The sequence below is a fragment of the Perca fluviatilis genome, chromosome 15 (assembly GCF_010015445.1).
Source record: "Perca fluviatilis chromosome 15, GENO_Pfluv_1.0, whole genome shotgun sequence".
Lineage (NCBI taxonomy): Eukaryota > Metazoa > Chordata > Actinopteri > Perciformes > Percidae > Perca > Perca fluviatilis.
The window spans coordinates 4,305,251-4,329,482 of NC_053126.1; the positions used below are offsets into that span (position 1 = coordinate 4,305,251).

A 24,232-nucleotide genomic window follows, 5' to 3' on the forward strand; every position below is an offset into this window, starting at 1 on the left:
TTCGGGGTGATTCAGACTGCCACACCGGAAATACACCTCACCTTCAAAGAACTCACGGTAATAAACAAAAAAAGAAGAAGTGCCATTTGCTATACACATGGGTGCAAACCTATTGGGGATTAAAAAGGTGACGAAGATGCCTGGGAAGGTTTTTTTAGCTTTAAAATGTGGATTTACAGTTGATTTAGCATATATTGTTGAATAAACTCACTCTGGAATTGATATGGTTATTATATTATATAAATAAACTTATTTGGATCGACACAAATGACCCGTTTTAGATGGCATTCAAATGGCAGTTTTCACTAAAAGGCGATCATTTCGAGCTCTTGAAATTAATAATTTTTGTTTAATACAGATGTGCAACGATGATTGCTGGGTAATATGTTGATGGTGTCTAATGTCAAATCTCTTTTTGACCATGTGACGAGACGATATGATATACAGTAGCTAGTTTAGGCGCAAAATCTGCCAAGACGGACTGAGCGCGTCTGCGAGCCAAACACCTAACGGTGTGCGTGTTTCATGAGAAGCATCTAGCGTTCACTAGAGCCAGTCCCACATCACTCCACCACAAACACAAGCTCTGGTTTTTACAATGGCATTTTATTACAAATGGAAAAATCTTGTAGAGGGGCAGGAAACGCATGTGTTATGGTTATGTACAGTCTGTTAATGTAGGAGGATTCAGCGTCCTCCCCTCCAGGCTGCTGCACCCCTCTTCTTCATCCCTCCTCTTCCTCCTCCTCCTCCTCCTCCTCCCCCCTGCTCCTCCTCCTCTCACTTTCTTCCTCACTCCGCTTGCTTGTTCCGTGTCATCCTCGTCTCCATTTCCTCCTCTGGGCCTTTTCCTTTTCTCACCTTGCTCCTTCATTTCCTGAGAAAATATACACTTGTCTTAATCTTTTTGGGTAGACTTCTTCAATAAAAAACAATACAGATATGACATTCATCTTTCTTTAAAAGCAGTTGCTCCCAACCCTTTTCACCCCAGACCTTCCCCCACAGCAGTATCAGATGAACTCTAGTACTCTGTCAACACGGCCAGCCATGTTCCAAATGTGTTGAAATTGAACTGAGTTTAAAAAGGTGCAGTAGGTAAGACTTATAAAACTAACTTTGTCATATCTGCTGAAACTGACCCCATGTTCCAGTAGAACTACATGAAGTACCACCTACAGCCTGTAGTGCGATTTGAAAAATCCACCGCTCCCTGTTCAGATGCACCAATCAGGGCCTGCATCACATTTAAACTGGATGTTGTTGAATACTAGGGTATTAAATATACAGACACATCACATTTTATACCCCTAGACACCAATCTATCTTCTCTTTTTAAGCTGGTAAACATAAATGAGGCCATTTTCTGAGTCTACTAATAAAAATATAGGCTATGTTCAGACTGCAGGCAAAAGTGGCGCAACTCTGAGGTCAAGTGACCAGGTCAGACTTCTTCTGAAGTAGTGTGAACACTCAAATCCAGCCCAGATCTGATTTTTTCAAATCAGATGTAGACCACTTCCATATGTGGTCCTGAATCAGACCCAGGTCTGATTTCTTTTCAATGCAGCCGCAGTGTGAACAACAGAGGCGGATTTGATGCGACTTCTACGTCAATCTACATCGACATTTGTCACAATTATGCGCCGGCGGGAGTAAAAACTGGACTAGGCCTACAACATGGAGAACAATGATGGGGCGAGTCAATGGAGGGAGAGGGAGGTGTTAGACCTAATTAGTGTATGGGAAGATAACTTCAATTCAATCAAAACTAGAAGGATCAAGCTCTCTCTTCATTCTTCTCCTCCCCAGCACCTGCTCATTAATGTTACAGCTGCCATTACACAAACATTTTGAAATAAAAAACAAAAATGCTGACTTCCTCCATAACCTCCCTAACTTTAGTGCAACAGCGTGCTGCGTCTGATGTCATTGTTATTGTTCTTTTGCGCATGTGGGTCAGTTCGAAACCGCAAACCGTTCACACTGGAATCTGATATAGGCCACATTTTAAAAAGGTCATGTGAACAGCCAAACCCAAAAAATTGGATCTGCCAAAAAAAAAAAAAAAAAAAAGCATTAAGACATGCAGTGTGAACGTAGCCATAGACAAACAACACGGTTTTCCATGTGTGAGGTCATGTGATGACTTACCAGCCTGGCAAATCTCTGGGCCTCGCTCACCCTCTCAACCAACATCATCACTTCATCTTCCTGGGTTGGGTAGGCCGGAAGTTTCTTCCCAATCAGGCTTTCGATTCGCTGGAAGAGCTCCACGTCATATCTATATCATAGATGACAGACTATGTCAGTTTCATGTATTCAACTAATTTACTTTCATTTTTATATTTACCCTAACATTAGAAAAACAGTGAAAGAGGAGCTCACGTCTGTGGTACATATAAACGTATACATAGATAAGTGAATGAGCCAGAAAAGTTAAAAAAAAATAAGAAAAATCTAATCAAATACCAAGACAATAAAAAGAAAGTGTGGCCACAGGTGAGAAACAGGCGGTTCTTACTGAGTGACAAAAGTGATGGATTTCCCAGAGCGCCCTGCTCTGGCTGTCCGTCCGACTCTGTGGATGTAGTCCTACGAGGGCAGACACATTCAAAGATCCATTAAAATCAAATCAAATCAAATCAAATCAAATCATCGAACGTGGCAGCGATTGCTGAACATCGGCACCGAGGTACCTTGGAGTGAGTGGGGATGTCGTAGTTGATGACGCAGTCGACGTGAGGGATGTCCAGTCCTCTGGACGCCACGTCCGTCGCCAGCAGCACCGACCGAGACTTGGACTTGAACTTGTTCAGCGATCCGAGACGCTTGTTCTGATTAACACATAGAGGAAGGTCCAGTGAGTGAAAAAGGCATGAAATGCACAGCAAAACTCTGCAGAGAAGGGTTAGGCACTGATGGAAATGCTTCCTCAAAAGCTTAAAGTGCTCATATCATGCTTTTTGGCTTGTTCCCTTGTTTTATATATATCTCTTTTTGTGCATGTTATATGTTCACAAAGTAAAAAAGCCTAAAGTCCTTACCATCTCCAACAGAAAACACTGTTCACCAACTGCTCCAAACAGCTCTATTGTAGTCCAGCCTTTACTTCAGAGACAGACGTGGTCACTTTGGAACACACGTTATAATGCTCGCCTAGCTGCTAGCATGGCACGCCCTCATACTCTGCTTCTGACTGGCTAGTAGTCCTTACCTAGGTACTGTCAGGGCACGCCCTCATACTCTGCTTCTGACTGGCTAGTAGTCCTTACCTAGGTACTGTCAGGGCACGCCCTCATACTCTGCTTCTGACTGGCTAGTAGTCCTTACCTAGGTACTGTCAGGGCACGCCCTCATATTCTGCTTCTGACTGGCTAGTAGTCCTTACCTAGGTACTGTCAGGGCACGCCATCATACTCTGCTTCTGACTGGCTAGTAGTCCTTACCTAGGTACTGTCAGGGCACGCCCTCATACTCTGCTTCTGACTGGCTAGTAGTCCTTACCTAGGTACTGTCAGGGCACGCCCTCATACTCTGCTTCTGACTGGCTAGTAGTCCTTACCTAGCTACTGCGCATGTGAGTCTCCCAACAAAGATGGAACAGAAGTGAGATGTCTCACTCTGTAGCTAAAACAGAGAGATCAACACACAGGGTGAAAAGAGGAGCTGCAGTAAGACAAAAAATATGGTGTTTTTTTTTTTTTAATTAAACCACGGAAACCTATACTGGTACAACCTCTAAATACAATTATGAACCTGAAGATGAGCATAATATGAGCACTGTTCTTCCATAACTATTCAACAGTCCCACGATGGCTGAAAAAGGATGAGTAAAGGCCGGGGATGCTGTTTATGCTGGTATGTAAAGATCTCTTGTTGCAGATAATGTAAAGGTAGTCCAACAATTGGTTCAAATATGGCTTATCTGCTAAACATATTGACAATGACATGACAGTGACAATGGTCGGCTGATCTTTATAAATCTTACACAAAGGACTTGTCATTGCAAAACCTCCGGAAAAAATGACACACTACATTTTGGCAACATAAATTCCCTTCACTAGGTCATCAGGCTGCACCAAAGCAAGCTGTTCCTAACAGCGGAGCAGCTAAAGTAGGGCTGCAACTGATTCATTTCATTATCAATTAATTGTTGTTGTTTTCTCTATTAATCATCTACAGAATGTCAGCAAAGAGCAAAACATTCCATTGCGTGAATTTGTCATTTTTGATTAAAAATGATTCATCAGCTAGGGCGGCAACTAACGATTATTTTCATTGTCGATTAATGTGTCAATTATTTTCTCAATTAATTGATTAGTTGTTTGGTCTATAAAATGTCCAAACCAAAATGTCTTATTTTGTCTCAAAGATATTCAGTTTACTGTCACAGAGGAGAGAAGAAACTAGAAACATATTCACATTCAACAAGCTGGGAATCAGAGAATTGTTTTTCCTGACTCAAACCGATTATCAAAAAAGGTGGCGATTCATTTAATAGACGACAACTAATCGATTAATCTTTGCAGCTCTCTAATCAGCTATCAAAATAGTCACATTTTCTGTCAATAGACCATTATTCAACTATTCATTCCAGCTCTAAAAAAAGAAAAATTGAATTTTGAGAATTGATTTCTATCTACCGACAGGCCTTATGAATGATTGTTTAGCAGAAGACAAGACTGCATTATCAACCATTTATCAAATATGTGTGGACAAAGAGAGGCAGAGCATGGTACGTGTGCAACACTGTCCCTCTGTCATCAAGAAATATTACAGTTCAGTGTATAACATTAACACTGATACTAACGCCTCAGCCCAAGAGCTGGCGGACAAATGTTAACACATTTAACACCGAGTTGGTGAGTGTCGGTCTGTAGCTTTACCTGACTCATCTGGCCATGAAGAGGGATAGCAGTGATGCCAAGGTTCCTTAACAACAGCGCCACCCGTTGGGCATTGTTACACGTGCTGCAGAAAATAATAAAGGAGTTGCCGGCCAGCTCGTTGAGGATGGACACCAGGTAACAGTCCTGCCACGGAACACGAACACGAACACGAACACACACACACACACACACACACACACACACACACACACACACACACACACACACACACACACACACACACACACACACACACACACACACACACACACACACACACACACACACACACACACACACACACACAGGTGTGAGAAACTCCAACAACACGCCATTACACAGGGATTGTGGTTTAGCAGAGAATATGCGTCCGGTTTCAGACAATAAAACGTGAAAAGAGAAGGTGCCCTACCTTGTACTTGGATGGTATGAAGACGTAGTACTGCTGGAGTTTGTCTACTGTTGAGTATTTGGTGGACACCGCACACATGACGGGATCTTTCAGAGCGGCTCTCTGGAGTTTCTGGACCTGTAACCAAAACAAAAGAACGTCAGCGAAAGAAGAAAGCGCGTCGACTCTACAAGTGGTGGAATGCTCTGGCGTCCGCTGAGTCATTTCCCGGGTAAAGCTGCAGCGGTAGCAACCAGTAACACCGAACAAAGTGAGACTGGAAACACTAGAGGTCACATACTGCCACAACTATGCCTGGTTAAAAGCCTTCTCGGTATGGATAGGCGTTTCTCTACCTTTTTGGTCATGGTGGCAGAGAACAAGAAGGTGCGCCTCTCTCTGGGAATCACCTTCAAGATTTTATCCACCTGGCAAAAAGAAAGAAAACTCATACTGTCAGATGCTTAATCATTGTTGTTGCAATGTTACAAGTTAAAAGGTATAATACAAATCAGACAATCTGATTGGTTCGAAGCATCGTTGCTCCACAACGGATCAAGCCCAGACCGAACTTCCCGACCTCAAATGTTGTGGGCGGGGCTTAGTACGGCTGGCATCCAGGCTAACATATCGTCACCTTCCTAAAATAATGGCCTAAGTCATTTTTTGACAAAAAATATTTTTTTTGCCTAAATCATCTCCTCATGGTGCTGGCCACCACTGGTACAATTGCCTACATCTTCATTTGAACAGGTCATGTGATTCTACTCCTTTAGCATAATGGCCTATGTCAAGCTCAGTTTTTTGTGTTTTCTGAAAAACCTGAAAAAATGACGTAGGCCATTATTTTAAGAAGGTGACGATATTATACCTCGAAATAAAGGAATATTTCCACTCAAGTTCCTTAATACTAAATACATTACAAAGAGAAGCAAAATAGAAGCGTGAACTGATGTCAATAATTGAAGAGTTTCTAACTACCCACCTCCGTCTCAAAGTCCATGTTGAGGATTCTGTCGGCTTCGTCCATGACCAGGAACTTCAGAGCTCGCAGGGAGAAGCCCTTTGTGTTCTCCATGTGGTCTATCAACCGACCGGGTGTGGCTGGAAACACATTTCATTCACTTCATCACGGTAATGCAAAAAAGTAAATAAAAAGATCACACCGGTTCAGCACTAGCGAATTTAGATACACATGCAGAAGACCACGAATTGACTGTTTAAGATACCGGTGTAAAAATAAATAAATAAATAAATACTGATCATAGTTTGACTTATGGTCTTACCAATAACAATGTGTGGTTTTTTAGCCAACACCAAGGACTGGGACATCATATCGATTCCTCCAACTATGACAGCTGCAGAAGAGATGAGACAAGTTTTAGGAACAGAACCATAAAAAAACTCAAAAAAAAGTCAACTGCATCATTGCAAACCAGTAAACCTTTAGTTGACACTTACCACACTTAATGCCAATGCTGGAGCCCAGGGCCTCAAACTGCTCAGAGATCTGAAAAGCCAACTCCCTGGTAGGGGTGAGGATGAGAGTGTGGAGCCTCTGGGGCGAGGACAGCAGCGACTGCAGGATGGGCAGCGCAAAGGCCCCCGTCTTCCCTGAACCCGTCTCTGCCAGGCCGATAACATCCCTCCCTGCAGATCAAGAAGAAGGGATTGTTGGGTCTTTGTAAATGATTGAGCGGGGTCTAGACCTACTCCAAATGTCCCGGGAAAACTCCTGTTGTGATTTGACACTATAAATTAAATTAAAATTGATGTCACGAGAATCCATGCTTCGATGCCAACATTCTGAAAACGTGGCGGTACTCGCTTTTCTACAGAAATAACTAAAGTAAACAGATGCAATTCTTTGCAATTCTGACGGGGTGCAATCATTGTGAAATATAAAGTCTACTTGTGATACTTTGGGCGGTTAAATAACACAACAGGACGTTAAGTGAAACTCCAAATGCTGCACAACCCGTGGTTGCTTTTTCTGGTCTGGGCCCTTATCCTGAAATACATATCATAGAGCATTTTATGTTGAAGTTCATGGGATTTTTATTTTATTTTTTTTCACCATGGGATCAAATTGGCATCAAGAATCTTGGAATTTCACTGGTATTAGTATCAACAAAACATTTCTGATATCGTGGCATCCCAAGTATTGAGCAGTGGAGGGGAGTACATACATAAAAAAAATTTTTATTGTGTGTCTACTGCAATCACATGGGAAAAGTAACTACATTTACATACTGTGAAGCATTTTTGAATCAAAAATCGATTCTGAATCGAATCGTGACATTTTCTGAATCGTGCACCCCTAATACATACTGTACTTCAGTACAATTTATTGCACTTGAGAATTTCCATTCATTTTTCTTTCTAATTCTACTCCATTACTTTTCAGAGAGCCCCCTGAGGATGAATAAAGTGATTTGAATTGAATTGAGCGCTCTGCTGTACTTTTTCACACACGTATTAGGATCATTATGTTATTATTAAAGATCTGAATGCTTCTCCCACCACAGTTGTTTAGAGTAAGCTGCACAAAAGACACAGTTAGGGCTGGGCGATATGGAGAAAAATCACATATGGTGATATTCTTGTCCTAATACGTCAATGTCGATGTTGTACCGATATAGGGTTGACAATAGGGCTGGGCAATATATCGATATTATATCGATATCGTGATATGAGACTAGATATCGTCTAAGATTTTGGATATCGTAATATCGTGATTTGACTTAAGTGCTGTCTCTTCCTGGTTTTAAAGCTGCATTACAGTAAAGTGATGCCATTTTCTGAACTTACCAGACTGTTCTAGCTGTTCTATTATTTGCCTTTTCCCCACTTAGACATTATATCTACATTACGGATGATTATTTACCTCAAATCCAAGTGTGAAGATGTTTTGTTAGAGCACCAATTGTCAACCTTAGAATATCGCTGCAATATCGATATCGAGGTATTTGGTCAAGAATATCGTGATATCTGATTTTCTCCTTATCCAGCCCAGCCCTAGTTGACAATTGATGTTTTAACAAAATATCTTCACAATGAGATTTAAGATAAATAATCTTCAGTAATGTGGATATAATGACTAAGTGGGTAAAGGTAAAAAAATAATAGAACAGTTACAACAGTCTGGTAACAGAAAATGACATCACTTTAAAAACCAGGAAAAGACAACACTTAAGTCATATCACGATATTACGATTTCCAAAATCTAAGACGATATCTAGTCTCATATCACGATATCAATATAATATCGACATATTGCACAGCCATAGACACAGTTTCAGTGATCACTCACCTTGCAGGGCTACTGGAACAGCTTCTATCTGAATCTTTGTTGGACTCTTCCATCCCAGCTGATCACAAGCCTCACAGAGGACCTCGGTAACACCCTGTGAACGGCAAAGACACCGGGTACAGACAGGTTGGAAGTTGCTGATCATGTTTTGCTACCAAGTCACACCGTCGTCGGCGTATTTCATAATTAAAAATACAGATGAATTTAGCGTAGCGTTAGACTAGCTAGCTTAAACTGCTATGCTGCTGCTTGTTTATGTTGCTAAAATGACGTCTCTTCTTCGCCCTGTTAGATAAACCTACCAAATCCTTGAAGGTCTTTACGGCCTCCTCGTTTTCGCCGCTATCCAAGTGACTGTTATCACAGTCACTACTCAAACTAACGAGTGTTTCGTCTGTGTTTGGCTTCACGCTTTCCACATCGTCGTCCGCCATGTTTTTCGCCCCAACGTGTCTTCAGCTGAGCTCCGCAATGCGCAGATGCGGTAACGAGTTCGAGCATAAGCCGCAATGGTTGACGGGAATTGTTGTTTATGTACAGTTCAAATAGTTCGCCAACTAAAATAAATGAATATGCCGTTGAATTAGTTAGCTAAAAGTAGTAGTTCAAATGCAAACTTGGCCAAACTAAAGTTAACCTAAACAATGGACAGTTTAAAGTGTATGAAAAACACGGTAATATTGTAAATAAAATGTTGTCAATAGTGTTGAGTAATATCCAGTTAATGATCAATTCAAATGAATTTGGATTTGCTAATCAAGAGATACTTCAGTTTATCAGATAGTCACCTACTTAAAAAAAGATGTTTTTGAGGATAAAATCGAAATATAAATTGCAGATATTTTTCCAGGCAAATAGCATCCAGATGCAAATTGCTACAATACGGACATAATTATTTTGGCCATGTGTTGCTCATATTGTCTCCTATATTACAACACACTGAAATATGAGGTAAAAAGTATTTATTTAGCTGCAGATCAAACAGTTTCAGACATGTATATTGTCAGTGGTTGACTTTCCACAACTTTATTTTGATGTCCAACATGTTTAGGAGATGGAGATCACCGATAAAATAATCATACAAAATGCTTTTTTTGGTCATGGTAAATCACAAATAGTTGGCCGGAGGAAAAACGCAGTTAAAAAGGGAAAAAAGAACATACTGGAGGACAAAAAAAAAAAAAAACTTGGGTTGTCTCTGGCAAAAAAACTTTTTATAGCGTTATTTTTTTAATGAGTTGCCTCCTCATAGCAACCAATCTTTACGTACATCAAATTCACATTCTCTTTGATACAACAAATAAAAGTCCAGATCAAATGAAAATGAACCTGTTGAGACCAGTGCTGGGTGTGGCAGCCATCCCTTACTAAAGAGAAACTGATCTAGTCGACTGTCTTGAACACAGCTACCTATAGAACTCTGCACAGAAAACAAATACACTCCTTTTGTTTAGAACGCCCCACTGAACATCTGCTCCGAATTCCCTCTCGAGTCTCAGAGGAGCCCTTCCATCTCCCTCATAAAGGCTTCATACATCTGGTCCTTAGTCTTCATGTTGGGCTGAGACACAGCACCCATCTGCGTTTGGTGGACCAAACCCATCGGGGAAGCTGCCGACTGCTGTTTCTGCCCCTGTCCCCCTCCCATGCCTTCATCTCCCCTCCTTCCTCCGACACCACCCCGTCCCTTCTCCATTGGCCCCGGTGCTGCCCCGGGCATCGCTCCTCCTTTGTCCCTCCGCACCCTCAGCGCTGTGGGCACGAAGCGGGTGACCTCCGTCTTTGGATTGATGATCTGAGGTTTGGCCGAGATAGTGGCCCCCCCAGAGCCAGCGCCCGCTGCCAGGCCGCCTCCGGCTGCTGCGACAGAGGTGATGTTGGGTCGCTTTTCGATGGTGGCTGCGTGGTGGTGGCTGGGAGGGTTGCCCCCTGAGGAGGGGGCGGCCGTCCCTGGGGGAGGAGGCATCTGCATGACGCCCTGTCGCATGGACATGGGCATGGCGGGGGGCGGCATGTTGCTCTGTGGACCATCCTGGTTGGATCCCGAGCCTTTTTGTCGCTGGACAATGTTGGGAGGAGCACTGAGCACGTTGGAGTTGAGAGGTGGAGGAAAGAGGGAAAGTGGTGGGGCAAGTGGACGTGGGGGCCCTCCTGCTCTTGGGGGAGGAGGGGGGATACCTGTAGAGAGACACAAGATGTATTTTGATGAAAAATTTATGAGACATTCCTACTAGGGCTGCTCGATTATTGAAAAAAATATCACGATTATTTCGGTCAATATTGAAATCCCGATAATTTAACACGATTACTCGTTGACTTCTGGAAAGATGTTGCAATTATTGAACTTAAAAAAAAACAAAAAAAAAACCAATACTTTTCCTATTTAAACTTGATTTTTTTCCCATTCAGAACACAAGAGAAAATAAGAGTTTACTTGCAAACGGAATGAGCTAAATACATGTTTTTCTCGATTATTCTGTTTTTGTGATCATGGGAAGCCGAAATCATAATCACGATTAAATTTCGATTAATTGCACAGCCCTAATTCCTACTTCACCACTCCATAGATTTGGTTGAAATAAAGTATGCTACCATATATTTAATGCGGTATAGAAATATATCAAAGCTAAAGACCTATCTTTTTGATGTTGCCTTTCTTTTCAGTTCATTTGTTATACTGAAGTTGCATTGATGACACTGTATGACACTCAATAACTGCTCTTTAATGTTTAATTTCTTATACTGCACTTTAACTTTTATTCACAAATTTTATCTCTGTTCTTTACATTTTTATACAGCACTGTCAATTTTATTCTTGTCTTAATGTTTTAATTAGTTTTTTTAATCGTTTTCTAACTGCTCTTTAATGTTTAATGTAAAGCACTTGGAATTGCCTTGTTGCTGAAATGTGCTATACAAATAAAGCTGCCTTGCCTATAGAAGTCTATAGATCATTTTGGCATTTGTAAACAATGACGTTTTTGTGTGCGGGGCTTCAAGGAGAACTCCGGGCAATTTTTCCGTTAATCTTGATTGCTATATGTATATGAGTACTGCCACTGCTATCGACAGTACTCATATACATATAGCAATCAAGATTAATGGAAAAATTGCCCGGAGTTCTCCTTTAACTGGTGGCAGAAAAGTGACCGTTGTTGTGGGATCTATCGATTTCCCAATCCACTTTAGATGAAAACACAGCCACTTAAGCCCTGACAGCTAGCTACGTTTGTTTAATTAATTTACCGTTTATCAGACTAAAATTTAGACTGAAGTAGTAGAGCTGAGAGATTTGTTGGCTGATTTTATTTAGCTAATTTAAACATTAACGATCACAGCCGCCGCTGGTTGCTGGCCGGTTGAAAAAAATGTAAACATATCGCCCAAACCTGTCTCTACCTAGCTAACCCCGCGGTCTCCCCGCCGCAGGCAGACTACTTCGCTGGTAGAAGAGTGGAGGTAGCTACTCAGGGCTGGCTAGTTAGCTAGCTAGCTTATCCGTCTCTGGAGCCAGCACTGCCGCTGTTCACCGGTCTGCTGTTTGGCTCATTTTCTGTAACCAACTTAGCATTAAAACATGGTGGAAACAACAAGCTAGCTAAGAAACTAGCCAGCTATCCCCACGGATGTATTAAAAGAAAGTTGTCCATGAAAAACCATGGATGTATTGTGATATATATTCACCATTGTTTCGGCTGTTGTTCTGCCACCACAATTGCAGTGACGTAACTGTGACGTCCACTCGAAATTTGAGTTTCACTGCAGCTGAGCATCAATGTCATTTAAAATATTTATACATACATGCTACAAGCCGTTAGCGGAGTGTGACTTTGTATGCAAATTAACCTATAGACCGACATGCGTAGCGGTACACACACACACACACACACACACACACACACACACACACACACACACACACACACACACACACACACACACACACACACACACACACACACACACACACACACACACACACACACACACACCTGGTGGTGCTGGGGGTGGAAGTCTGGGAGGGGGTCCTCGTGGTGGGGGGCCTGGCGGGAGGCCAGGAGGGGGGCCTGGTGGGGGGCCTGGGGGCCGACCTGGCGGAGGTCCAGGAGGCAGAAGACGAGGCATTGGACCCCTCATGCCTCCAGGCATACCAGGAGGCCTCAGGAACGGAGGAGCACCTACAGATGACAGAATGTATCCTCTAAATGATGAACAGTGTACGTGTGGATGATGAGGGCAACCAGCACATCTTTAAAACAACAGGTCCAGGGATTTGTTCAGAGCTGGAGCAAAGTATTCCAGCTAATTAATGTTGTAAACTAACCTGGTGGTGGGCCTGGAGGCGGGCCAGAGGGTGGGCCAGGAGGTCTCATGGGAGGAGCAGGGGGAGGGCCCAGTGGTGGGGGGCCAGTCATCGGTGGACCTTGCAAGTGTGGAGGCCCTTGCTGTCCCCCTGGCCCAGCAGGAGGGGGTAGACGCTGATTAGCCATCAGGTGGGGCTGGTTTTCCCCTGGTGGTCCCCTGTCCTCGATGTCTGAGCTGTCTGATTCATCTGTGTATTCCTCCTCTACCTCTTCTTCTTCCTCGTCTTCAGGAATGGACTGACCTGAAGACCAAAAAAAAAGTACCGTACCATGTCATCAGAAATAGAAATTAGGATGCACTAGCTTAGCAGGTATGACGCAAAGACTGTGGTATACTACTGTACCTGCCATCCTTAACATCATGGCCTGCAGAGGGGTAATGGCCTTGGTCTTCTTCACCACCCTCTTTTTCTTCCTCTTTCCGTCACGGGGTGCCTCTGGAGGCATGTCCGCAAAACGTACACTACGACCTGAAGATAAGATGAGATGAGATAGTTATATTAATCCCACGCTGGGGAAATTCCTTTGCTACAGCAGCTCAAAAGAAAAATAATGTACACACATCAGAATAACACAAATACACATTAAGTAGACATGGGAGAAAAAATATACAGAAAGTATATGAACAAGAAAAATAGAATCAGTAGTGTGACATCAAAACATTCATCAAAAGAATATATTAGTGGTAGAACACAAATTCTAAACTGTATAATTTTTCCATGGATCACTGTTGTGCATTGCAAACACATCCCAAAAAAAGATGTATCCTGTATCATCTTTAGTGCTTTTGCCAAATAACAGAACAATTCTCTGTGATATCCCAGATTACAACTGATTGTTTGGGAAATGCACCTAAACTGTCGTGATAATAGTGCAGTTTCACTTAATTTGACCTACATCTGTAACATAATAAATACAATACAGGAGAACAGAAACCACTAGTACATAAATACAATTAAAAACACCCTTTTAATCTGAAAATGTATAGCAAAAATATGTTGAAGCACTTCTGAAACACTCACCAGCATTTCTTTCATTTCGGTCTCTCTCCTCCTCCCTTTCCCTCTCATCATCCTGCCTGTCCACACTCATTCTCTGGTCACCGTCTCCCCCTCATCTCTTTCTTCTTCGCTGTCCTCCTCAGAGTCGCTTTCGTCGTCGTCCAGATCATCCCGATCTCTGTCGCTCTCACTGCCGCTATCCCGATCTCTTCCCAACTTCATTGCAGAGTCCTTGTCTAAGCCAGGAATGGAAGGCTCTGTTCAGGTTGGAAAAAAAAAAAAAAAAAAAAAAAAAAAAGAGTAAGAGCAACCACTTGCAACACAATTATGAAAGCAAAGTCTTATTATTATTATTAAAAAGGAAATTAAGCATTCAAAAATATAGTTATTAAGGGTTTATGTGTTACCTGTGTCCATGCTGTTAGCTCGTCGAGCAAGAATGCCGTACAGTGCCAGGACCTGTGGAGGGGGGGGCCCAGGTGGGGGGCCAGGGGGCTTCTTCCCTGGAGGTAAACGTGGCACAGCTGGCACTGTCGGCAAAACGGGTCCAGAAGATGCCGAAAGAGGTCCTTTACTGTGAGATACATAAAAAGATTACCTCAAAAAAGACTTACCTCAGTGGCACAGTTATACTCAGTCACATCATGTACTTAGTTTATCCACAAAAACCTCTAACAGACACAGGTTCATGCCTACCCAAAAGAGGTGTTCTTCTTCAGTATGGAGGGAGGCTGAGCTCCTGGGAGTGGGATGTCCTGGATGTGGATGTTGGAGGGGGCATGAGGCATATCTGGTAAAGGGATACTGTCGACCTCCACAGACTCTGCATTCTGAAAAAGAGGATATAAAAACACATGATAGTAAATAGAGAGTCACCACAAAGCATGAGCAATGTAAATAAACTAATATTGAGAGTTAAAGCTCAGCAAACAAACAAAAAGACACAAAACAAGCAAGTGTTTCCCAATAAATAATTCCCTGGATTTCATGCCAATGATTCAACCTCAATTAGTCGAAAGTGTTCAAATTCTCAATTCACCACTACAGGGCTTCATGTCTGCAACCAAAATCATTTCCATATTGCTGCATTGAGTCCAACCAGAGGTAAACACACTTTTATCAAAGTGTGCATATTACAGCCCCTCATTCAAACATACAGTGCCTTGCGAAAGTATTTGGCCCCCTTGAACGTTTCGACCTTTTACCACATTTCAGGCCTCAAACATAAAGATATAAAACTGTAATTTTTTGTGAAGAATCAACAACAAGTGGGTCCCAATTATGAAGTGGAACGAAATTCATTGGCTATTTCAAACTTTTTTAACAAATAAAAAACTGAAAAAGTGGGCGTGCAATATTATTCAGCCCCTTTACTTTCAGTGCAGCAAACTCTCTCCAGAAGTTCAGTGAGGATCTCTGAATGATCCAATGTTGACCTAAATGACTAATGATGATAAATAGAATCCAGCTGTGTGTAATCAAGTCTCCGTATAAATGCACCTGCTCTGTGATAGTCTCAGAGGTCCGTGTAAAGCGCAGAGAGCATCATGAAGAACAAGGAACACACTAGGCAGGTCCGAGATACTGTTGTGGAGAAGTTTAAAGCCGGATTTGGATACAAAAAGATTTCCCAAGCTTTAAACATCCCAAGGAGCACTGTGCAAGCGATAATATTGAAATGGAAGGAGTATCAGACCACTACAAATCTACGAAGACCTGGCCGTCTCTCTAAACTTTCAGCTCATACAATGAGAAGACTGATCAGAGATGCAGCCAAGAGGCCCATGATCACTCTGGATGAACTGCAGAGATCTACAGCTGAGGTGGGAGACTCTGTCCATAGGACAACAATCAGTCGTATACTGCACAAATCTGGCCTTTATGGAAGAGTGGCAAGAAGAAAGCCATTTCTTAAAGATATCCATAAAAAGTGTCGTTTAAAGTTTGCCAAAAGCCACCTGGGAGACACACCAAACATGTGGAAGAAGGTGCTGTGGTCAGATGAAACCAAAATCGAACTTTTTGGCAACAATGAAAAACGTTATGTTTGGCGTAAAAGCAACACCGCTCATCACCCTGAACACACCATCCCCACTGTCAAACATGGTGGTGGCAGCATCATGGTTTGGGCCTGCTTTTCTTCAGCAGGGACAGGGAAGATGGTTAAAATTGATGGGAAGATGGATAGAGCCAAATACAGGACCATTCTGGAAGAAAACCTGATGGAGTCTGCAAAAGACCTGAGACTGGGACGGAGATTTGTCTTCCAACAAGACAATGATCCAAAACATAAAGCAAAATCTACAATGGAATGGTTCACAAATAAACATATCCAGGTGTTAGAATGGCCGCAAGTCCAGACCTGAATCCAATCGAGAATCTGTGGAAAGAACTGAAAACCGCTGCTCACATACCCTCTCCATCCAACCTCACTGAGCTCAAGCTGTTTTGCAAGGAGGAATGGGCAAAAATGTCAGCTCTCGATGTGCAAAACTGATAGAGACATACCCCCCAAGCGACTTACAGCTGTAATCGCAGCAAAAGGGGGCGCTACAAAGTATTAATTGAAGGGGGCTGAATAATTTTGCACGCCCAATATTTCAGTTTTTTATTTGTTTAAAAGGTTTGAAATATCCAATAAATTTCGTTCCACTTCATGATTGTGTCCCACTTGTTGTTGATTCTTCACAAAAAATTACAGTTTTATATCTTTATGTTTGAGGCCTGAAATGTGGCAAAAAGTCGAAAAGTTCAAGGGGGCCGAATACTTTCGCAAGGCACTGTACATGTATACAAATCTCTGACTTGTAATACAGCAAATAAAATACATGCATATGAATCCAAACAAAGACACACATAAACACACCTTGACTGAGTCAAAATATAGAGCCAGCTGCCCTCGTTTGGTCTCATAGTCCAATTCCAGTTTGCGTAGCTCCTTGTATGTGTCGGGATTCTCTCTCTCGTACAGACGGACAATGCGCTCAAATGTCTCGCGTAGCTTCTTCCTCTTGTCCCTCAACACTTTCTCATTCAGCAAGGGCTGCTGAACTGGGTTAAACTCTGTTGAAGAAGTTACAGAAACGCTTATTTATTTGTGTTAAGCAAAAGCTATACAAAAAATGAGTGTTGAAATTAGAGCTGCACGAAATAAGAAAAACATGTGATTACGTTGTTATTACTTGCTAAAAATATCAAGATATTAAAATGTACTCAAAAACAATATAATGTGCAGCCCCAGTTTGAATAGTTCAAAAGTCTTAAATCTTGAAAGAATAGTAACTTTAATTTTACAGTAAAATAACTATGGATGGTTAACATGTGTACGGTAATTTTTTTAAATCCACAAAAGCCATTTCAACAGCAACATAGAAATTCAGCTCTCACCCATCTCATCCAGCTTCTCCATGTCCCTGATGATCTGCCTGGGATCCTTCATCTTGAGCACCGCTGCTCTCACCATCATTCTCTGCTTCTTGTTCTATCAGGAGTGTTAACAAACCAAGCAACATGTTATCAACACAATACCATTACTGTTGTATTTAAGATGAAAGGGTACAGTAAAAGGGATTGTGTTCCAAGACCACAAATACCTTTTTCAACTCTCTTTTCCTGGCCTCCTTTCCTGTGAGGGAGGTAGAAAACGAGTATACACTAGTTATCATTCTGACACCTGGCAACAAAAGACTCTATTCTTCAGGTGCTATCCAGCAGGCAGGTGTCATGCCAAAAAGTGTTCATCCGCCAAAAAATGATTGCTGCCCGTGGAAGCGTGCGCAGCCTGTTAAAGCTGTATCGCCCAGTGTATAAATGTCCACAGCAGCTCACTTGGAAAACTGTTCTACTGGATGTACTGGCCCTATAAAAAGGTGTTTTGACAGGTAAAAAGTTCTGTGTGGGCTATGTTCTGTCAGATATAATGAAGATGAATTATACCAAGTCATTTTGAGGCAGAAACAACCTTCCAAACACAAGTTAGGATCTGTAATCACTTTTAGGCAAATGCAAAAAGTGCATTTTACAGGTTGCATTACCCACTTAAAAAGGCATTTCAACAGGTAAGAACTACTGGGTGGACTATAATCTGTCAGATATAAGTCTCATGAATGAATTCAAGTCATTTTAAGGCATAAACAACTGAATCACAAAGTAGAAGCTGTAATCAATTTTGGGCAAGTGGAAAAAGGATTGGATTGGTTATAATCTAGGCACAGGGCTTTCCCTCCCACATTTTGACAGACAATCACTTTTTGGCACAACACCTGTCCCAGAGGAACCAGCTCTTGATAAATTGGTCGGTACTTACTGGCCTGGTCGGTGGGGTTCATAAACTTCCCACTCTTGGTGGAGGAGGTTGAACGTCGCCCCATTGTGCCGGTGCGTCTCCTTCACCCTGCCAAGTATAACAATGCCAACAATGATGACAGGTGAAATGAAATTAACCATCTGGGTCTGCTGAAAGGCTTTTCTCCAGATTACATGTAAATCACACTCTCGTGCCCTCAAACCCCTTCAACAGTGACAAAAATGAAAAACTGAGATGGGGAAACACTGCAACGTGACTTTGATTAATAATCTGGGTATGCCAGGCCTGATTTAAATAGGGCTGCTCCCTTTTTTCATGCTGAATGACTTATTTCCAAGAAACGTACGAGCACATCTCTGGTAAACACAATAATTAAAGTGGTGCTTTTGCATGACTCTTTGCAGAGAAACTCAGATTTACAGATCTATAGTTACCCCATGTTTCTCAACTTCCCTAAAATAATGACCTCTTTTAGATTCTTTAAAATCGATTCGATCAGAAAAATGCTCTTCATCATTAGGAGTTTGTCAGACCTTTCATTTAACCTGACCCCAGACAGAAATGATTTTATTCTTATTTTAGGCAGTTATTCTTTTTTGTTATGGTTTGTTTATGATGCACTGTAATACTGACTTTTCAAACTACCTCTGTGAGAAATGTTTTATGCTTATATTTGTATTCTGAAATAATAATAATAATTAAAAAACACTGCAACGTATTCAAACGCAACGTTTTAAGTGGCTAGCCATCATTATAAAGCCAGTAAAATCCCTATCCCAATCTAAATGTTAGCGGATTATGCAGCATTTGGCTGGCAACGTCCAGCTACGTTAGCTATCTAACTGTTAGCTTGCACTTGTAGCTAGGGCCGCGTTAGCATCGAGAGCAGCAAAGGAGGCAAAACGTGACTGTACCTTTTATCCAAGTAAAACCCGCAGAGCGTAACGCTCTACAAACGCACCTCTGCGTTAACAGAAAAATAAAGTAAGACGTATTGCGAACGCACTGGGAGAGAAATTAAAAAGGCTTCAGGATGGAATACAAGAAAAGGCTTCGTTAGCCGGTCGCCATGTTTACTGCCGCGAGCACGAGCGGACGCGAGAACGAGGCTAATTCGACGTCATCAAAACGCGTTCTATCCACCGATGGGAGGCAAACAGCTTTTTTGTAGAGAATAAAAAGCGGTCTTTTAAATCTTTACATTTTCCCGGAAAGCATTAATAGTAGATTTTAGATCTTGAATGCTTGTATGTGTATTGAAAAGTATACAGTCTGCGTAAAAATATAAATATGCCTATCCATGGCACTGTGTACATTTAAATAGCCGTGGACTATTTTTATTCCGTGTTTTCGTTGATATTACGTCCACTTTCACCGCGTGTTTTCAGTTGATAAAAGTTAATTTAAACATTTCGGTTGCCTCAAAATGTCCTGTTCAGCGTTTCGTTGTAAAAATACACAAAGCAAGGACGCGACTGTTCTGTTTTTTAGGTAAGTACATACTGTTTTAAACTGTTTTTGACTAGCCAAATTACGATTAGGCGTAACTTTTCTCATTTAATTTTATCCCTGCTGAGTCAACACACACGTACTGTATGTAGGCATGATTTGATTGCTGGTTGCAAGGGACTTCTTATCTGCTCTTGTTGCGTGCTGTTTTTTTTTTTTGCATAGTTTTACAATTTGTCTGTGCTTATGTATGTTTTAAATGTTTCTTTTATAAGTCATCAATTTGCAAGGGACTCCAGAAGAAAAGTAGCATGTACGGGCTATATCTGTGACATTTACATGATGGACCCAAGTGCTCATGTTTACTAGTGGGCATAGAGCTGGGCAATATATCGATATTATATCAATATCGTGATATGAGACTAGATATCGTCTTAGATTTTGGATATTGCAATATCATAATATGGCATAAGTGTTGTCTTTTCCTGGTTTTAAAGACTACATTACAGTAAAGTGATGTCATTTTCTGAACTTACCAGACTGTTGTAACTGTTCTATTATTTGCCTTTACCCACTTAGACATTATATCCACATTACTGATGATTATTCATCAAAAATCTCATTGTGTAAAAATTTTGTGAAAGCACCAATAGTCAACACAACAATATCGTTGCGGTATCGAGGTATTTGGTCAAAAATATCGTGATATTTTATTTCACCATATCGCCCAGCCCTAAGTGGGCATGTCCCCTCTTAAATTATAAACCTAAACAATTCTTATTTTCATTGCAGATGTGGGGCCTTGTTTGTGTCAACAGACATCATTCTGAAATGGAGAGTCTGAATGCTCAACAGTAAACGCTTCCCTTTTTTGTCAAACAGATTTCCTTTATGTGATCCAGTCCGGCTGAAACAATGGCTGACGAACATGGGGAGAAAGAAATGGACCCCATCTGCATCGTCACATCTGTGCAGTATGCACTTTGAGGAGGATCAGTTCTTGTCAGACAGCAAGGTACACAGACACACGTTACGCACCAGTTACACAGTACATTTAAATGTACCAATACTTAGTGGTGACGTTTGCTCAAATAGAAAACTTAACATGGGGTAACTTTTCAGTAAAAAAATTCATCTGAATGTGTGGCTAGCAACATACTGATACTTTCTGTATTTACCGTTAGGTCAACAAGAGGCTGAAGACCACCGCTGTGCCTACTATTTTCATCAAACCACCACATTTTGCCACACAGACCAGGGCCACACAGACCATGGCCACAAAGACCAAGGTCACAGCGACCAGGGCCACACAGACCAGGTCCACAAAGAGCAGGTCCACACAGACCATTGCCACACAGACCATGGACTCACACATCATTTCCACACAGACCATTGCCACACAGACCGAGTGGGTTAGTGTAACAATGGAGGAAAGTGAAAGTATGGTTTCTAGTTTTGTCTCTTCTTGTTCTTCACCCAGTTATCTTGCTGAGCTTCACAGGGGGTCTGGTCCGGTTGCACATTTGTGTCCTGTGTTGGATAGTGAGCCCGGTACCAACATTGACATACAAGATAGTGGTAGCATTCCTTCTGCTGATTATAGCGACATGGGCGTCGGACTTGGGGTGGAAAGGGGACTGAGTACCCAGGGCCCTTATGTGAGGAGGGCCCGAAAACTTGCTAGAATGAATAGCTGTGGATACGGTGAGGGGCCCATAGAGAATGCCTTTCTACAGGGCCCAGAATTTCATGCTACGCCCCTGTATAGCGACGTCTGTGTGAAGCAAGAGCCTGCTGAAGTCGTTGTGAAACTAGAGCCTGATGAGGAGAACGAAGTCGTTGTGAAACTAAAGCCTGCTGAAGTCGTTGTGAAACTAGAGCCTGATGAGGAGAACGAAGTCGTTGTGAAACTAAAGCCTGCTGAAGTCGTTGTGAAACTAGAGCCTGATGAGGAGACTGAAGTTGTTGTGAAACTAGAGCCTGCTGATGAAACCGAAGTCGTTGTAAAGCAAGAGACTGCCAAGGAGACCGATTTCATTGACGATGTCCTTCCTGATTACATTTTTCAGCTTGTTATTAAAGCTGATGTTAATGAGGCCGCCGCTGAGGACAACGCTGATGTTGATGATGTCGCTGCTGATGACATAACGGCGTATACCACAAGCGGAGATTCAAAAACCGCTATTCTTGATCACGACTACTTCTCCAAAAAACAAAAGGAAATCCGCATGTGCTCTGATCACATGTACGGGATTTCGGAGTCTCCCGTAATACTCAAACGTAGAGTGAATGAACTATGTGATAAGCTTGTTGAAGCTCGTCAAAGGTTCAGGTTGAAGTGCCAGGAGACGAGTAGAATGAAATCCAGACTGATGTCCTTAAAAAGTCTGACAAAGGGTCTTCAGAAGAAGTTGAATTTGTTGCAGAAAAAGTTTAATGCGTTGCAGAAATGCAGACCTTACAGAGGTATGGTGCAAAATGTCCAGGAGCCATTTTACCTCTGGGTTCCTTGTGTGTGAGAGAGTTTAGATGTAGCAGGCTCTCTGTGGCATGATGGCTTCCAGCTAGGGCTGGGCAATATGGAGAAAATCAAATATCACGATATTTTTGACCAAACACCTCAATATCAATACTGCAACGATATTGTAGTGTTGACTATTGGTGCTTTCACAAAATAAGTGCTAACTAAGTGGGTAAAGGCAAATAATAGAACAGTTACAACAATCTGGTAATTCCATAAAATGACATAACTTCACTGTAATGCAGCCTTTAAAACCAGGAAAAGACACCACTTATGCCATATTACGATGTCCAAAATCTAAGACGATTTCTAGTCTCTTATCACGATATCAATATAATATCAATATATTGCCCAGCTCTACTCCCAGCACTCCGTAATGTTACTTTTTCTGGAAAAGAGAGAGAGAATTATTCCAATAGATGTTTTTGATGCCAGTCATCAACAATGGAATGAACAGGACCTGCAAAAAATAGCATAAAAAAAACAAACCAAAGAACATTAATCCCTATGGGCCATTTTTTATAATTACTTTTTTTTTACATTTTACTCAGCGGTGGCCTCGTTTTTCCACAGCAATATGTATGTCCTACAACTCTACGAAAACAGAATAATCATTATTTAAAGTTAATACGTTGATTACACTGTGTCACTTTGGATACCAGAAAGTAAAGCTACAGTGTAAAGTATTTTTTAATAAATCAGTGTGTCCTTCCTCTGTCAGAAAAGAAACACACACCCATGAAAGTGACCGTGAGACTGAAAGCATGCAGGTGGATATGGAGATTATTTTATGAATATCGGAGCATTTGTTTGTTTATAGTGGAATATTTTCCCCCAGATTTGAAACCGTTCAATGTCTCAGTCAGACTTCTAATGAAGAACACAGAGAGCATTAGGCAGCCCACTGTCATTTCCGTTTAACTCTTGTGTTGTCTTCCCATCGACCACGCAACTTTTTTTTTTTCTGCGTCAACATTTCAACTTTTGGACGTCTTTTTCGACACTTTTGTTGCTTTTCCACCGATGTTTTTGTCCCTTTTTTTCATGTTTTTTTTTCTGCACCTTTTTGATGTTTTTGTTTTTTTTCCCCCACGTTTTTGAAACTTTTCCCAACATTTGTCACTTTTTTTTTTTACGTTCTTATAGAAAAACTAATTTCAAATGCTATGAAATTGAATGCAACATGTGAAGAGTGTTGTAGGGAGCCATCCAAGTTATTTCTTTTGAAAATTTGGTTGAAAGAAACTCTTTCTAAAATTTCTGATGTATAAACTTTTTGAAAATGGGTCAAATTTGACCCAAGGACAAACAGGAGGGTTTATTGCAGACTGTGAATATTTTTTTTAATGTTTTTTTTTTTCTTCAGAACCAGCTTTTATTGTTTATATACCAACAATGTTTGACATACATATAGGTTCATTAGGCATACATGGTTCAAGAGAGGATGTAAGAAGACCTTTACTGTTTAGTTTGATTAAGTCTAAGAAGTTAAATGTTACTTTTCTTCAGTAAAGGCCCAGAACTGCTGACAGTGAAACTGAATGGTGACAACTTAACACGTTTGTGTCTTTTATTCATGCAAATGTCAATGACAACTGTCCTTTTTGCACACAAAGGAAACGTGGTTGACTGTTTTTCTCTGTTTCAACAGTTAAATCACTGTCAAATCTTTTTAGTTTAGTGAGACTTTTTCAGATCAGCAGTTTATTTTGGGTTATTGATAACCAAAAAAAAAAAGGAAACTTTGTCTCAGGTCAAGCAAAGGCAGCCATTTACTTCAGTAGGAGAAATAAAATGGAAGATTCTCTGGCCTGTGATGCAAAGATGGTTTTGATTTGAATGTTAGTAGACTGAAAACTGATCACAGCTTTTATAGTTTGACCAATAATGTAGAACAGTTCAGAAACACATGGTGCATTAAAATGTGTTATGCTCTGTGGTGAAAGATGATTTTGTTTATTTGAGTTAGCTTTGAAAATATTGTCATGATCAAAT

The 24,232-nt window shown here is 41.3% G+C and overlaps 3 protein-coding genes across 3 annotated transcripts; 1 reads left to right on the forward strand and 2 right to left on the reverse strand.

Annotated features, from left to right (window-relative positions):
* Positions 1 to 585: 585 nt before the first annotated feature.
* ddx47 (DEAD (Asp-Glu-Ala-Asp) box polypeptide 47) lies at positions 586 to 9,086 on the reverse strand. Its single transcript, XM_039826259.1, has 12 exons — positions 8,899 to 9,086; positions 8,597 to 8,690; positions 6,745 to 6,933; positions 6,570 to 6,641; positions 6,269 to 6,387; positions 5,640 to 5,711; positions 5,305 to 5,421; positions 4,890 to 5,036; positions 2,700 to 2,837; positions 2,525 to 2,595; positions 2,155 to 2,284; positions 586 to 877 (listed from the first exon to the last, which is right to left on the reverse strand). The coding sequence occupies exons 1-12, from the start codon at positions 9,028 to 9,030 to the stop codon at positions 659 to 661; spliced, it is 1,500 nt and encodes a 499-aa protein (XP_039682193.1). The 5' UTR covers positions 9,031 to 9,086; the 3' UTR covers positions 586 to 658.
* A 457-nt stretch (positions 9,087 to 9,543) lies between these two features.
* LOC120574171 (WW domain-binding protein 11) lies at positions 9,544 to 19,391 on the reverse strand. Its single transcript, XM_039824373.1, is given in 13 exon segments — positions 9,544 to 10,774; positions 12,589 to 12,774; positions 12,921 to 13,202; positions 13,305 to 13,430; positions 13,983 to 14,069; positions 14,072 to 14,218; positions 14,369 to 14,535; positions 14,658 to 14,791; positions 16,828 to 17,024; positions 17,349 to 17,442; positions 17,555 to 17,586; positions 18,268 to 18,354; positions 19,182 to 19,391. Coding segments are annotated over 12 exon segments (2,199 nt in total). The 5' UTR covers positions 18,332 to 18,354; positions 19,182 to 19,391; the 3' UTR covers positions 9,544 to 10,091.
* Positions 19,392 to 19,410: 19 nt separating this feature from the next.
* On the forward strand, positions 19,411 to 23,158 carry LOC120574172 (THAP domain-containing protein 5-like). The gene is made up of 3 exons (XM_039824374.1): positions 19,411 to 19,758; positions 20,599 to 20,731; positions 20,901 to 23,158. The coding sequence occupies exons 1-3, from the start codon at positions 19,694 to 19,696 to the stop codon at positions 22,233 to 22,235; spliced, it is 1,533 nt and encodes a 510-aa protein (XP_039680308.1). The 5' UTR covers positions 19,411 to 19,693; the 3' UTR covers positions 22,236 to 23,158.
* The last annotated feature ends 1,074 nt before the right edge of the window (positions 23,159 to 24,232 follow it).

Bases quoted from the DNA above. Each gene is read 5' to 3' on its own strand.
- LOC120574172 (XM_039824374.1), top strand. From the start codon at position 19,694: ATGTCCTGTTCAGCGTTTCGTTGTAAAAATACACAAAGCAAGGACGCG. The intron at 19,759-20,598 runs GTAAGTACATAC...TTTGTCAAACAG, and splicing joins GCGACTGTTCTGTTTTTTAG to ATTTCCTTTATGTGATCCAG. The intron at 20,732-20,900 runs GTACACAGACAC...ATTTACCGTTAG, and splicing joins AGTTCTTGTCAGACAGCAAG to GTCAACAAGAGGCTGAAGAC.
- ddx47 (XM_039826259.1), bottom strand. From the start codon at position 9,030: ATGGCGGACGACGATGTGGAAAGCGTGAAGCCAAACACAGACGAAACA. The intron at 6,388-6,569 runs GTAAGACCATAA...ATGTGTTTCCAG, and splicing joins AAAACCACACATTGTTATTG to CCACACCCGGTCGGTTGATA. The intron at 2,596-2,699 runs GTACCTCGGTGC...CTGCCCTCGTAG, and splicing joins ACATCCCCACTCACTCCAAG to GACTACATCCACAGAGTCGG.